General features: G+C 33.3%; 1 protein-coding gene across 1 annotated transcript in view; it reads left to right on the forward strand.

Moving 5' to 3' along the window:
• The window catches only part of LOC142985250 (uncharacterized), an 83224-nt gene that overhangs the window by 54811 nt on the left and 10851 nt on the right, over positions 1 to 17562 (forward strand). Inside the window, exons 5-7 of the mRNA XM_076133297.1 lie at positions 15175 to 15379; positions 15732 to 15907; positions 16528 to 16695. Of these exons, the coding sequence (XP_075989412.1) occupies positions 15175 to 15379; positions 15732 to 15907; positions 16528 to 16695 (549 nt within the window). The remainder of the gene's footprint in view (positions 1 to 15174; positions 15380 to 15731; positions 15908 to 16527; positions 16696 to 17562) is intronic.

Below are 17562 nucleotides of genomic sequence, written 5' to 3' on the forward strand. Positions count from 1 at the left end.
TGGCAGGCACCGTGTCACATTTAAACTGTGCTTATCGATTGAGTACTAATAATAGAACCGGCCGCCGTACAAGTTGTGAGAGAAGAGAGGTATACGCTACAAGTTATAAGCGATTATATTGTTATGTAATTAATATATAATTAATCCTACTAATACTATAAATGCGAAAGTTTGTGAGAATGTATTTATGTATGGATGTTTGTTACTCTTTCACGCAAATACTACTGAACCGAATAGGATGAAATTTGGTATACATATAGGTAGCTGAAGACCCAGAATAACACATACGCTACTTTTTATCCCGGAGTTCCCGAGGGATCGCGATTTACACGGGAAGGGATTCCACGCGGACGAAGTCGCGGGCGGCTTCTAGTAATCTATTATCTACATATATAAAACTCAAAGGTGACTGACTGAGTGACTCATTGACTGACATAGTGATCTATCAACGCACAGCACAAACTATTAGACGAATCAGGCATACAGGTAGATGTTATGACGTAGACATCAGCTAAGAAAGGATTTTGATCAATTCAACCCCCCAAGGGGATAAAATAATTAAATAATATAATAAATAAATATCATTGTACAACTCACACACGGTCATTTGATTCCAAACTAAGCAGAGCTTGTACTAGTGTAACCAAATAACTGATAAACTTACTTATATACTTCTAAATACATACTTATATAGATAAATAAAATAGGGGATGAAAGTTTGTATGAAAACTCTGCTCTAGGTCACAAACCACACGTTCGAAGTCACAGGCTTAAGTTAGTTAAAAACTGTAGGTATTTAGATATAGAACTAGTATCAATGAATTTCGCCAGAAACTCTCGATTCTATGAAAAAGGGGCAAGTCTATTATCTCGAATCTTACAGTTTTCAGTGAAATACTCTTCTGAAAAACTTACTCCTATTGTTTTTAAGACTAACTTGTCGAAGGCGCCCATAGCCAGTTGCGCTCACCGGTCAGTAAACGATCTGTGGGTTAAGCAACCATTGGCGCGGTCATTCCATAGATGGGTGACCTCATAGTGGAATTTGAATTGGGCATCTCCGTGCTTCGGAGGGCACGTAAAAAGTCGGTCCCGGTTGTTGTCTATTAAGATAACAGTCGTTAAGCCATGTCAAAGACCTTAGGGCGGCTTGAACAACTTTGACACTAGGTTGACCACTAACGACAATAACAAAACTAACTGATTTTTTATAACAAAAAAAAGCTATACATACATTACATACATACATAATATCATGCCTGTTATACTCTAAAATAAATAAATATATAAATATTCTTAGACAACTCACACACGGTCATCTGATTCCAAACTAAGCAGAGCTTGTACTGTAACCAAATAACTGATAAACATACTTATATACTTGTAAATACATACTTATATAGATACATTAACAACCAGGCTCAGAAATATATCCACTGTTTATTATAACACTAGCTGAACCGCGCAACTTCGCTGGCGTCACTTAAGAGAATGAATCAAAATTTTCCCCGTTTTTGTAACATTTTTCGTTGCTACTCCGCTCCTAATGACTGTAGCGTGATGTTATATAGCCTATAGCCTTCCTCGATAATTGGGCTATCTAACACTGAAAGAATCAAATCGGACCAGTAGTTCCCGAGATTAGCGCGTTCAAACAATCGAACAAACAAACTCTTCAGCTTTATAATATTACTAGCTGACCCGCGCAACTTCGCTTGCGTCACTTAAGATAATCATAATTTTCCCCGTTTTTGTAACATTTTTCACTGTTACTCTGCTCCTATTGGTCGTAGCGTGATGATATATAGCCTATAGCCTTCCTCGATAATTGGGCTATCTAACACTGAAAGAATCAAATCGGACCAGTAGTTCCTGAGATTAGTGCGTTCAAATAAACAAACAAACAAACTCTTCAGCTTTATAATATTAGTATAGATATAAGAGTATGTAACACAATATTTCTTTTAGTTGTTTACCTTGAATATTTAATTTAATTCAAGGTTTTTGAACAGAAATGATAATAATCATGTAATTAATTATTTAACTGTCACATAGATATATAAATAAATATGAAAATGTGTTGCTAAGAACTAAGCATGAAAACTGCTAAAGACATGTATAATTTGCATTTATACTAGATTTTTTACGAAACACCAAAAAATACTCATACTATTTCCTAACCCATCCATATCCAAACCTTACTAATACTTACTTACCCTTACATCACTAACTTTTGCATTTATAATATTAATATTTAACTTCAAAACACTTAAAAATACTCATACAACTTTCCAAAACTGCGACCCATCAATTTTCATAACCAACTAACACTTACTTAACCTTTCAACAGTAACTTTTGCAATTACAATATTCGTATAAGTACATTTACTAAGTACAAAAACACACGAATTCAATTTTACCACATCGACCCATCCATTTCCATACCTAACTCACACTTGCTTACTCGCATACAACAAACTACCCCATTTATAATACTAATAAACATTTACAAAGCACAAAAACACAAATATTCAATTTTACCACATCGACCCATCCGTTTCCAAACCTAACTAACACTTAGTTACCCGCATACAACAAATTATCCCATTTATAATACTTATAATACATTTACAAAGCACAAAAACACACGTATTCAATTTTGCCACATCGACCCATCCATTTCCATACCTAACTATCACTTACTTACTCGCATACAACAAACTATCGCATTTATAATAATAATATACATTTACAAAGCACAAAAACACACGTATTCAATCTTACCACATCGACCCATCCATTTCCATACCTTATCCAACTCGCTTACCGTCACAGCACTACACAAAAACTACAATCCTATACAAATAGAAGAAAAAAAATTAAAAAAAAAACCGGACGGCAAAAAAACGATTTCCTAATCTCCAAATTCTATATAAGCTAGGTTCGCATTAATAAGTTAGATAAATACAAAAGGTGATATGTACCTTATTTGTTGGGAGTTAAGGTTCAATTTGTATTGAGTTGCTATGCTATTATGTTGGACATACGCCGTTTCGTGTTTAGCAATCGTTGGAAACTTCGTGAGCAGTTGTTTATGCGACGCAAGTGATTTTGATACTTTGATTTTTTGCAATTAATTTTGTTGCTAGGTGAATATTTTTGAGAAAAAATATGTTTTCCTTGGTTTTTATTTAAATTGTTAGTGAATTTTATATATTGTAATAATTTATTCAACATTTGAATACTATGCCTTCCGTATAATACGCCAATTTTATTTACAAAAAACTGATTTGTGCATTAAAAATGTATAGATATATTTATTTAAATAAATTATTACAAAAATAATCAAATAAGCCTATGTTTCGATTTGATTATTATTTAAATTAGCTTATAAATAAAATTCTTATTATATCAAATAAAGAGCTATTTTATCATTTTAATAGCTTTTCTATGATTGTACTAATGTAAATTTTATTGTATCGCCAAAAAGCCTTTATATTTTTAATTATTATTCATATATAGAATAGATCACATCGCTCGGTCTTTTAGTCAATATATTAGGCAACAGAAATACGCCAGAATACATTTTTCTACATAAAGACTTAACTAAATAAACAAAACTAATACTACTGAAACAAACCAATTTAAAGAAAGAGAGAGAGATAATTTTATACTGCTATCTCGCTTTACCGTCAAATCTGGAGCGGCTACAAAAGCTATCCAATTTCTATCGAGAGAAAGAATTTTACCTCCGGTTTCTGCGTACATTAAGCGGTAGTTTATCTCTTCAATAGCGTTTAAATTTATATAAAAAAACGCTATTGAATAGATCAACTACCGCTAAATGTACACAGAAACCGGGCATTATAGTGCCATCTCGCTCTTTCGTAATCAGGATCGCTACAAGTCACTCTACTTTAACCATGACTTGCGTTTAAAATATATGAGTCATGTTAAATACAGTAAACGATTGACATTACTATTAAAAGTGACTGATTACCGCTGTCAATCTTATAGATAAATGCCCGATATTGTTTTGATTTATAATAAATTCATATTTATGGTGTAGGAGTCACGCGTGGCTGTTATATTTTATGAGATCAGTAGGGTAGTTAAGTCAGTCAAATAAGCTACTCTTTATGAAAAGTCAAAAACACATTTTAGTATAGAAATACGACATAGTGACGTCACAGATTCGATATTTTGTTGGTATAAAATGAATGCCTAATATAATGTTTCAATCTGTAATAATTGCAATTTCAACATTATTTACGAAAAAATTACATTGCTTCAGCATTTTAGATTAGAACTTTTACGAGTACAAGTTTAATAATTTTTCGTTAACCCAGTCAACTAACCGATATTAAAGGAAAACATCTAGATGATCTATAGAGGGCATGCAAAGCTTCACCTTTCGCGTCTCAGCCGTCGGACTTAAGGCCTAACCCCTCCTCAATGCGGGAGAACTTTGCCCATCAGTGGGACAGAAATTGGATAAATCTATATTTTAGATTTAAACCTAGACTAACAAAGGGATAGTTATTACATTAGGAAATCTTTCCATGCGGATGAAGTCACGGGCAGTTACTAGTATATACATATTTACACAACACCTGTTATAACTACAGCTATCTATATGATGATAGATCCGTGCAAGTCCTTGTAGGGCTATTCAAATTATCTTTAATTAAAATATAACCTTTACGTGTTTTTGAAATAAATTGATATTTTTTGTTGCTTTATAGGTTAAATAAACTCGTTCTAAAATTTTTGATCAGTAAGTAATTTTAATTGTTGGTCAGTTGTCAAATGTTTTTAAAGATTTTTTTTTTGAAGAGATGATGGATATTTGTATGAAAGCATATTTATAGATAGGAAAGCACTAAGATTAATAAGATAAGATTTTTTATTTAAATTTACAAAGTATTGTTACAATTTCTTTAGAAGTTAGTGTGGGCTTTTGTAGCTCACACTATAGTTTTTAGCCATAAGATGTTTCATTTATTTTACCAAAATGCAAAAAACAAATATTTAATTTAATTTATAACAGTATTTAAAGCATATAGCATATGACAATCATAACTGGGACAAATTTATAAAAAGAAATTTAATGTTCATGTTCTTAGCATCTAATGTAATAATTATAATGTTGAAAATTGGAAGAAATTATTCTGTTTTACAATAAAAACTATTTTGATGAAGTCCAATCCATTGGTAATGTGTTTATTATTAAATAACATTTTATATACATGCATATCAAAGTGCATATTCAGTTTCCGTTGCACTTTTAGTATAATTCGTAATAAAATAACATTTAAAACAAATTATTAATATTCAATAAAAAAATATAATGTCTTTTTAAAATATTGACTTTCAAACTTAACTTTGTCATATTATTATAACAGTTTTACAAACAAACAATTATTACGTAAGTATCAAGTATCAAGTGTGTAATGTCGCAGTACGCGACCCGACTCTCATCTTTCACTGCTTACCGCTAGGGACGTACTTGGTATTATTTTGATACTTTTTATATTTTATATTATTTGATAGGGTTTTTTTAATTGGTACTTTTCTTTTGGTTGTTTTTTTATTGAATAATTTCATTATTGAATAATAAATAATATGTATGTTAATGAAGTAATGAAAATTTTTAAGGAAGCAAGTGGCGTCCTTTGGTCTCTGCCTACTCTGTAGGAGAAAAGCGTGATTTTATCTTTGTATGTATGTATTAATTCATTTTTGGAAAATCTTTTTATGATTATTAAATATTGTGTTATGTCTTACTTGATGATTTAAATTTATAAATTAGTCCATGGAGATTATTTTTATTTAATAAAAATTGGCGTGAATATTAAAAAATTATACTAATATTATAAATACGAAAGTTTGTAAAGATGAATCTATCTTTGTCACTTTTTCATTAAAAACCTACTTAAAAGATTACAGATTATAACCTAGTTTAACAAATAGTTCCAATTCTGTACCTTCAAACATTACACACATACAAACGTCTTTATAATAATAGTATTTAGTATATAATTATGTATATTTTAAGTAAATATGCTAATTTATTGTAATAAAATATAATTATCTCAAAGTTAATAGTTATAAATGACTTCCTGTGGTTCAGGTTCGAATCTCGCCTTTTATTATTTTAACTCTAGCGGATATTTAAGGAACTAATGTGATAGACATGTGACTTAAATTGATTGATACTTTATGCCTTTTCTTGAAGGTGGGCTTAAGTTTAAAGTTACTTTTTATAAATGCGATTTTTTTGATAGATGTTTATTACTCAACTAGCTGACCCGCGCAACTTCGCTTGCGTCACATAAGAGAGAATGGATGAAATTTTTCCCCGTTTTTGTAAAATTTTTGACTGGTAATTTGCTCCTGTTGGTCGTAGCGTAATGATATAATAAAGCCTAGCTTTCGTCGATAAATGGGCTATCTAACACTGAAAGAATTTTTCAAATTGAACTAGTAGTTCCTAAGATTAGCGCGTTCAAACAAACAAACTCTTCAGCTAAATAATATTAGTATTACTCAATAACACCAAAACGAATTCTGAGCATTTTAGATGAATCTTTTACGAGTACCTACGAGTTTAATAATTTTTCGTTAACCCTATTCTGTTACTTCGGAAGGAGATCTTTATCCAGCAGTGGGACAGTAAATCTTACAATACATACATAAATACATAATATCACGCCTTTTCACATATTGGTAAGCAGAGACCAGAGAACGTCACTTGGTACGATCCTTACAAACTTCCCTTGCTTTCACATACATACATGTTGTCATACAGGACATTTTATCCACATTACAATGTATTTCTAACTACATATCTTAGCGCATGCTTAGTCATTATCTAATTGATAAGATTACTAACATTTGTTCTGAGATAAGATATAGCTGAACAAATTAACGAAATTTTAACGCCTTATACTGCCGCTGTGGCTCGGTGGGTAGTGTATCCGACTGCTGAACCTGACGTCTAGGGTTATATTCCCGGGAAAAGCAAAAGTCTATTTTATTTTATATTATAACTACTAGCTCTTACCTTTCCTCCAGCTTGGTTTGTGACTTAGTACAGAGTTTTCATACAAACTTTCATCCCCTATTTTTTCCCTTGGGGGTAGAATTGATCAAAATCCTTTCTTAATGCATACCTACGTCATAACATCTACCTGCATGACAAATTTCAGCTCGATCCGTCCAGTGGTTTGTGCTGTGCGTTGATAGATCACTATGTCAGTCAGTCACCTTTGAGTTATATATAGATATATTTCTCAATAGTAGTCCGGAGTTTGGTAATGTGTCCGGTATATGACAGACTCAGCCCCTATTACATGGGACTAACATTGTTAATGGCGAAACGTGGTTATACTACATTCACTACCAATACCTTCAGGTATAAGAGCCATGATATTATGTACCTATGTTAATCTTTATATATATAATTCTTCTGTAAGTGTGTATGTCACTGAACTTCTCTTAAACGACTGGACCGATTTTGATGATTTTTTTTGTGTGTGTTCAAGGGGATCTGAGAATGGTTTAGATTCACAATTTTGTCCGCTGGACAATGTTTTTTTTATTAATTTTTAATTTATTAGACAGGACAACGTCTGTCGGGTCCGCTAGCATGTATGTATGTATGTATGTAAAAATACGAAAAAATTAAACAATGTATTTAATTAAAAATAAACTAAGACGGACAATTTTATCGACGTTGTCCTTCCTCGAGGTCGTGTGTTACTCACACATATGTTACATACATGACATACAATATGTATGAACATGTATGTATGTAGATATAGTTAGTGTTAAGTTTCTACCTAACTATTAAGGAGATATGTAATGTTAATGTTTATTATTATATAATATTTTTATATTGAAAAGATTTTTATGTTTTTGTTTTTTAGCTACGTTAATATTTCTAACCGTGTTATCTAGTTTTAATATCATTGTGGTTAAGATATATTATATTTCGTGAAATGAAGTTACAGACAATTAAAAAACACTATATTTAAATTCAAATTGCAATAATTCTTAGCGTTGGAAATGAAATTTTAAATCGCATAAATTTGAAGGTAAATTATTATGAAATAAAAAAACAGAATTAATATATTACAATAATATAATTCTCCGAAAGTACCCTTACAGTAACCATTTTTATAAAAAAGAACAACAGATTAAATTACACTGTCATAATTAAAAACATACCTATTTATAAAAACAACACAAAAAAAAATAAAAAAACAATAAAAATAATAAACATATTAATATAATAGTAGTTCGCGTGGAGTGCGGCCCTGCACCCCCGTCCCGCGACCCCGCACCGCCATTTCGTGTTATTGGGAATTTATGTCCGTTAAGTTGTGTACACACTGAGACACTGTGACAATATATATGAGAGCGCTCATAGCCAGTTGCGCTCACCGGTCGGTAAACCATCTGTGGGTTAAGCAATCGTTGGCGCGGTTATTCCATAGATGGGTGACCGGATATATTTGAACTGAGCGTCTCCGTGCTTCGGACTGTTCCAATTATTTAAATCGGTTCAGTGGTTTAATAAGACAATTAGTTACACCATATTTTCAGTTATTTTGTATTGAACCCATTAATGTCCCACCTGCTGGGCAAGGGTCTCCTCCCGTAATGAGGGAGAGGTTAGGCCTTGAGTCCACCACGCTGGCCAAGTGCGGGTTGGGGACTTTGCATTCCTTCAAGAACTGTTCTAAAGAACTCTCAGGCATGCAAGGTTGCATCACGATGTTTTCCTTCACTGTTGGAACAAGTGATATTATTTCTAATACATAACTTGGAAAAGTTATAAGTGTGTTGCCTCGGGTTCGAAGCTGCGACCACTTGCGTGAAGAACTATTTTAAAGAACTGCCAAATATTAGGTCGGGGAAAAAGTCTTTTCGCATTATAGTTGTATGAACTTGTAATAAAATCTTTTCTCTAGACAAAAAAGCTCGATATTTGGGTACCTCACGAGCTCACTGAAAGAAACCTAATGAACCGTGTACTCATTTGTGATTCTTGAAGCCAAAGAGATTTTATTACAAGTTCATACATACTATAATGCGAAAAGACTTTTTCCCCGACCTAATAGTGAATTGCACAATGCACATTGTTTTCCAATAAGTTGTGAGTTAATTAAGATTACCTAATCTATACGTTTTACAACGAAAACATTTAAAATTCCTTAGCGAAATTAATTAGTTTACTGATAATAATGTCATTAGTATAGATATTCTTTACTTGTGGTTATCTTTTTTGTGTATTTCGTTTACTTATACGAAGCATCGCATGTGGTTTTGCTTGCGTTATTTTTTATTGTGAAGTGGTTTTTTTTTTTGCCTTTTTGTGATGTAATTTGACACTCTGCTTATTTTTACATAAAAAGGTTTGGTTGCTAAAGTTATTGGACTTATTTTGCTTTCCATAGCTTTATTTTTTGTATTAAGTATTAAACTGAAAATGATTTTAAGTTATTTTGAAATTCGCTTTCATTTAAAAGCATTACAAGTTGACGTAAATCACTATTATTCTAACAGCTACAACAAAAATATAATATAATTAAAAATCCAAAATAAAAAACATAATTTTGACCAAAAAGTAAAACTATTAAGACAACATGACCTTCATTCATTTTCCAAAATTAACATTTTTATTTATATTTCCTGCATTGCCAAAATACGGACAAAAGTCTCTTTTAATGCAAAATATTCTGACCGCACGACTATAAAGTTAAATTTTTAAATATGAATAAATCGTAAAATTGTTATTTAATTAATCATTACACAAAAAATAGCTAATATAAAGCTTTCATGAGGATGCTAAAAATTTATATTACTAATAAATATATTATAAATTGAACAATACCAAAAAAATATTATTAAATACTTAAGAAAGCATACACATATAAAACTAAAAAACGAACCCTCTTATTCATAAAAATGTATGAAGTTACGAAAGGCTTATGAAGTGGATTGTTTCTTTCACTCCTTAGCGAAATGAAAAAGAGAAAACACATTATAGTAGCTTTTTAACTAAAATAGGTTTATAGTGTGTTTATGAAAAATTATTCTCAAAAATCGCAAATCCTTCCCCCCAGTGTGTCCACATCCTAACAGCCGGGGCGTTGCACCGAATAGATCCAACGAACGCTATCAATTGTGTGTGCGTGTGTGTGTGTGTGTGTGTGTGTGTGGCACATGTGAGCGTGTACAGGGTGTGCTAGTTCGGGGGTTTTGTTTTATGTGTTTAATTTTGTTACTAGCTGACCCAGCAAACGTTGTCTTACCATATGAATAAAAAAAAATGTCACTTAGGGGTATGAAAAATAGATGTTGGCCGATTCTCAGACCTACTCAATATGCTCACAAAATTTCGTTAGAATCGGTTAAGCCGTTTCGGAGGAGTATGGCAACGAAAACTGTGACGCGAGAATTTTATATATTAGATACGGGTATTTTGGTAGATTAGTGACTTAGTACTTATACTTCTATTGCTTGCTACTAAATTTTAATAAATATCACAATAAATAGTAATATTATTCTATGTGTATGTATTCTTCAAATAAATTTACGTTGAATTAAGACTAAGTCTAAATAGATATAAGCGAATAGAAAATCCTAGTTATTGACTATGTCGTAATATATTAAATTGCTTATTTAAAAAATCTTATGAGTAGATACAGAACATGTGAAAGTTAACCTCACCTTTTGAGCGGAGTATGAAAGTTTTGAATTGACAGATTTTCTATTGAAAATATTGCTAATTTGAGTTACTTGACCTATTGAGATGACTATTCTATTTCATATTCAGTTAAAAAATATTATTATTCTATTAGTAGTACTACTAAAATACTCTTCTAAACAATAATTACACAATTGTCAACTATTATACTAAACATAACACAATTTCACCATCAAACACAAAAAAACTACAATTTTAATATTCACAACACACATTTCACAACCAAAACACAAAAAACAATAACAAAAAAACTAAAAATTATAATATTAACAACACAACACGCTGTATAAGTTCACCTTGTTTCTCACACACACACACACACACACACACATAATCTCTGTATACATACATGTGTGTTTCACTTTACGTATATATATGAAAATTTGTACCGTACCGTTTGTACGGATTGACATATTTTTTGAGGTTAGAATTTAGATTTTTTTGGCTTTTTACTATTTTAGTAGTTTTTGAGTAATTTGTAGTTATTAGTATGATATTTGTATGTTATTATATTTATTAAACATAGCTGACCCGCGCAACTTCGCTTGCGTCACATAAGAGAGAATGGGTCAAAATTTTACTCTGGTCTGGTCTGGTACTCTGCTTCTATTAGTAGTAGCGTGATGATATATAGCCTATAACCTTCCTCGATAAATGGACTATGTAACACTGAAATAATTTTTCAAATCGGACCAGTAGTTCCTGAGATTAGCGCGTTCAAACAAACAAACAAACAAACAAAATCGTCAGCTTTATAATATTAGTACAGATATAACCATGTAATATGTACATACTTTTTATATATGTATGATTAATAAGAACTTTTAAATAGAAATATTCATTCTTTCGATTTCACCGAAAATAGTTCAGTGTATTGTTAGAATAGTAGTATAGAATTAATTTATTTTTTATTAATATTCAATGTTATAGTGTAGATTTAGCATATTTTGAATGTTTTAACAATTTATATTGAAAATATTATTACAGTTAGATAAAAGAAAATAAATAAATAAAATATAAATAAATTTAACCCATTAATGTCCCACTGCAGGGCAAGGGTCTCCTGCCGTAATGAGGGAGGGGTTAGGCCTTGAGTCCACCACGCTGGCCAAGTGCGGCTTGGGGACTTAAAAATAACATATTAAAAAAATTCTATGATTTAATACTTTTACGTTATTTTTGCTACTTTCCTATCCTTTTCAAAAATATTTTTTAAACGTTCCTATGTATGTTTGTATGTATGTATGTATTTAAACGCGGTCGATACATGCACGCCGTGTGACAATATCCGTGCTCGGATAGAAATACGATTGCGGTCATTGTGGCGTTCGTAGGCCGGGAATTAGATGGGTGGCCGGTGTTTATTTATATTTACTACTATAAGAATGTATTTATAGGTCTTATTATTTTATTATGTTTGGAAATAGACTTATAGTTAGTAAGGAAAGTTATTTAGAAGAATATAAAATTGTTCTAAGAATTATAAATTTTCCAGAATTATTAATTAATTTGCTTTTTCAACGATGTTGTATTTTTGTAGAGAATTGTCAAATATTTTTCTTGAACTTCTATCCACGTATTATCTATCTGTAGTATACAGAAATAATATTTATCCATTAAATTAAACAGATATTACTTATTAAAATAATTAACATTTAAAATTAATATCATTTCTAAATTGTTTATTTCGTTAACAATATTCATACAATAAGATTGTGATTGGGAGCCTTCTTTTAAGCAGAAAATTGCCTGTAGTAGTATCATTTGTTTTATGTAATTTATACAGGGAAATATTATTAGTCTGTTTTTAATATAACATACATACATAAGTAATTAAAATTAATAATAATAATTATTAACATAAACATCAACCTGTACATACTAAACACACACACACACATACATACATACATATAATTAATTACTCACATTGACATGACACACGTACGAACGTTAATTGTACCAACATGTACAGCGTGTTTTTATATTTAATATTTTATTTATATGCCTAGGTACCATTGCGTCGGGCGTGGGTTCGATTCCCACACGGAACAATTTTTTGTGCGATCCACAAATAAGCTGCGGGTCTGGTTGTATTTTGTGTCCGTTGTTTTTTTTTTAACCCGTTACTGTCCCACTGCAGGGCAAGGGTCTCCTACCAAACGAGGGGGATGGGTTAGGCCACTTGCTCTAACGGTGAAGGAAAACATCGTGATGCAACCTTGCATGCCTGAAAGTTATTTAATACATTTATTGAAGGTATGCAAAGTCCCCGCCCGCACTTGGCCAGTGTGGTGGACTCAAGGCCTAACCCCTCCCTCATTACGGGAGGAGACCCTTGCCCAGCAGTAGGACATGACTCAAATTTGATGATTTTGATTTTAAGTTAACATTAGTAGTAAAAAGAGCCTTTTCTCTCTACCTATCCTCATTGTAACAAGGCATACTAATACATTTTAGTAATAATCACTTTAAATATAAAATATTAAACAAGCAAACCCACATGAAAAGGTTAGTCGTTAATAAAATTGCGAATTACTATAAAACCTTCTTAGCAAGTACCTAAAATAACTCACGGCCTTATTCTGAAATTATATAATATCATTTGACTATCTTCTACTCGCGACTATGTCCGCGTGAGATGATTTCTCAAGGTTTTTTTTTATAGAGGGGTTGCTCTATTAAACGATCTGTGGGTTAAGCAACCTTTGGCGATGTCATTTCGTAAATGGGTGATCGCATAGTGGTATTTGAGCTGGGCGTCTCCGTGCTTCGGAGGGAACGTAAAAAGTCGATCCCGGTTGTTGTCAATTAAGATAACAGTCGTTAAGCCACGTCAAAGGCCTTTCGGGCTTGAATAACTTTGACACTAGGTTGACCACTAACCATACGATAAGAAGAAGATACGATTACGAAGATTACGATGTATGATTAATAAAAATAACACATGTACCTATCTAGTAAAAAAAAGTTTTTCTCACCAGTCTTTCGAACCTAAAACACCTAACTAAAAAGCAGTAGCATAACCACTGCACTACCTCAAACGCAACATACACTTAAAATAATAAACAATATAATTAAATAAATAAATATCATTGGACAACTCACACAAGGTCATTTGATTCCAAACTAAGCAGAGCTTGTACTATGGTAACCAAATAACTAAAAATAATAAACAATATTAAAACTTTATAGTTTCGATATCGTTACGTTATCGCCACCGGTTGTCGAGATACGCGGGGGTTGGTTACTTATTTGAAAGCAATTTTAGTTCTACCCCCCCACCCTCATTTAGAATGGCACAGGGCTGGATTTGAGGTTGCTTTTATTATTATTTTGTTTAAGAATTTAATTAGTTATGAGTTTTTATGGTTCGTTGTTTAAATGAAAATTTTTTTTTGGTTTTACTTTTCTTAAACACTGCACTAATTATGATGATTTTTAATATTAAACTACATTAGATATATTAATGTGGAATGGTTTCACAGACAGGCTACGTCAGGCATTCTAAAGCGCATTTGCGTTAATTCCCGTATTTAATAAAATAATAGAGTTTTGGAAATTAATCTTCCTACTTTTACCTGGTCTATGCTTTAGATTGTAAATAGCGAAACGAAACTTTATTTCATACATCTCGGCCCACTCTTTGGGATACTAATCTACTATACTTTTGGGTATAATTAGTGTGATTAAACGTATTTCTGTTAACTTCTCAATAACTACAATAATAGTATACTAGCAATGCGTTGTAATTTTAAAGAGATATGAAAATATAATATTGTCTATGAAAACAACATTGAGTTCGGCCCAGTGCCACCCCGTCCCCCTCCCCGGGTGGTAATTCGGCAGGGTTGTGCGGGGCGCCGATTTATTTGTGCCGCCTTTAATTATGTACACACACTGCCGCACCGTCAGCAAAACAGTACTGTAGCGTTAGCAGAATATTGTGTTGTTATAAAATATGTTTTTTGAAAATGTAGGTTTTTGAAAATATGTTTAGCTGTTTAAGGTAATCTAGGATTATTTGTAATACTATAGGAGCTAATAATGTGAAAAAAGCTTGTTTTCTTATCTAAGGTTTTTGGAAAATATTCTAAAAAATATGTTTTTTTAATTCATTTTTGAGGAAAAAGTAATGTTACTTCGAAAAATGAGGGTACCTATTATTAGAAAACATATTTTTCTTAGATTTAAGATTGTAAAATACGATTTGTTAGCTACACTTTCAGCTGCTTGACTGCTGAATCAATTTTCATGATATTTAACATGGACATAGTTATAAACGTGAGATCTAACATGCTAAAATCGTTTCCTAAGTGGATAAAATTGTGGTTTAATTTGTCTCAAAATTTTATTTACTTAAAAAAATCTAAAATGGTATTTTTTCTCTTCCCCAGGACGAAGTGTTAGCAATCAACGACAAAGTAGTCCTCCGCGCTGACGACCTTCTATCCTGGATCTGCACGGGCGCCGAGTGGCGCTGGGGGCTGAGGGCCGTGTGGAGGGGAGCCTGCGCCCCCCCCGCGGACCCTCGCCACACCTCGCCTCTCCACCACACCAAGCTGGACTTTAGCGATGTTGATACTGAGAAGAATGCTATAGGTAAGAGTCTGGCTGTCTTTTTAAGAAGAAACTGTATTTTATCCACAAAGTGATGTTTATACCTAAATTTATGCTGCAGACTGCCTCCGTAGCGCAGTGGTTTAGGTGATCACCAGTGCATCGAGACGTCGTGGGTTCGATTCCCACACGGAACGAACATTTGTGTGATCCACAAATAATTGTTTCGGATCTGGTTGTACTTGGTGTCCGTTGTTTGTATGTTTGCGCCCGCGACACAAGAACAATTCTTAGTGCGGGAGTTGTCTATTTTAGAAATTTAGAAAAAAAATGAAAATTAATAGTTTAAGGCCATATTATCAAAGACCACTAACGGTACAATCTCATCTTTCAGCGGTAGACGCCGACGCGCCCGGCGTCGTAGTCTTCTCGTACCCTCGGTACTGCCGCTATAGAGCACTCCTGGCGCGGCTGGAGGGCATCCAGGCTGACTGGCTGAGGGACTCCCTGGTCGCGGCCCTCGGAGGGTATGCGGCTCCTACTAATAATACCAGGATATTGTATTGTAAGGTGAGTTATATCATCAACTTTTTTAGCTGCTGAAATTTGGTTCTTACTATCAGTCTAGCCTATCAACTATGTTACAGTGAACTTCCAGTCTAACTGGTTGCAACTGTATATACCAGTATTTTACATGCAGCGACTGTCTATCTGATCGCCACATCACAGTCACCTGGGTTATAACACGATACTAAGTAAGACTGGTTGTCAGACTTTCAAGCTTCTGGCTACTGTTAACGACTGTCAAAGATCTTTAAAAATGACGGCCGGCACCTACAATTTAACGTGCCTTCCAAAAGACGGAGGAACTCGATATGTATAATATGCTCACCCATCCACATAACAAACTCGGCAAACGTAGCTTAACTTTATATATCGATCAACACCGGCTGTACTTAGCCTCGAGCTGCTCATTCTTACTATAATATTACAAATGCGAAAGTTTGTGAGTATGTATGTATGTTTCTTATTCTTTCACGAAAACACTACTCGATGTATTATTATAAAATTATTTATACAGATAGTTTATAACCCGAATTAACACATAGGATACTTTTTACCCCGAAGAAACCATTTCACCGACAAAAAAACAATATATTTGACCAGCTGATACCATCTCCTCATTCCAGGATACATTCGAGTACCCTGAGCTCGAAGGTCACGAGTTCGTGTGCAACCACCTCGCACCCCGGCTGAAGGGGAGGCCCCGCGGCCGCAGGAGACGCGCCCCCCACTCCCCCTCCCCGGACCGGAGCGACCGATCAGCCACTGAGTCGCCGCCCGCACTGTCGCCGCCTGTAAGTAGATATACACTCTGTAGAGCATCATCGGTAATCGGTCATTCAGTCATCATCGGTCATTCCTTCAGTCATCATCGGTCATTCATTCAGTCATCATCGGTCATTCATTCATTCATCATAGGTCATTCGTTCATCGGTCATTCATTCAGTCATCATAAGTCATTCGTTCATCGGTCATTCTTTCACCATCGGTCATTCATTCACTATCGGTCGTTCATTCATTTATCATATGTCATTTGCTCATCGGTCATTCATTCATTCATTATAGGTCATTCGTTCATCGGTCATTCATTCATTCATCATAGGTCATTCGTTCATCGGTCATTCAATCATTCATCATAGGTCATTCGTTCATCGGTCATTCATTCAGTCATCATAAGTCATTCGTTCATCGGTCATTCTTTCACCATCGGTCATTCATTCACTATCGGTCGTTCATTCATTTATCATATGTCATTTGCTCATCGGTCATTCATTCATTCATTATAGGTCATTCGTTCATCGGTCATTCATTCATTCATCATAGGTCATTCGTTCATCGGTCATTCAATCATTCATCATAGGTCATTCGTTCATCGGTCATTCATTCACCATCATTCATTCATTCATCATAGGTCATTTGTTCATCGGTCATTCATTCACCATCGGTCATTCATTCATCATCATTCATTCATTCATCATAGGTCATTTGTTCATCGGTCATTCATTCACCATCGGTCATTCATTCATCATAGGTCATTTGTTCATCGGTCATTCATTCACCATCATTCATTCATTCATCATAGGTCATTCGTTCATCGGTCATTCATTCACCATCGGTCATTCATTCACTATCGGTCATTCATTCACCATCACTCGTTCATT

This window comes from Anticarsia gemmatalis, chromosome 29, assembly GCF_050436995.1.
Source record: "Anticarsia gemmatalis isolate Benzon Research Colony breed Stoneville strain chromosome 29, ilAntGemm2 primary, whole genome shotgun sequence".
In the NCBI taxonomy this organism is placed as follows: domain Eukaryota; kingdom Metazoa; phylum Arthropoda; class Insecta; order Lepidoptera; family Erebidae; genus Anticarsia; species Anticarsia gemmatalis.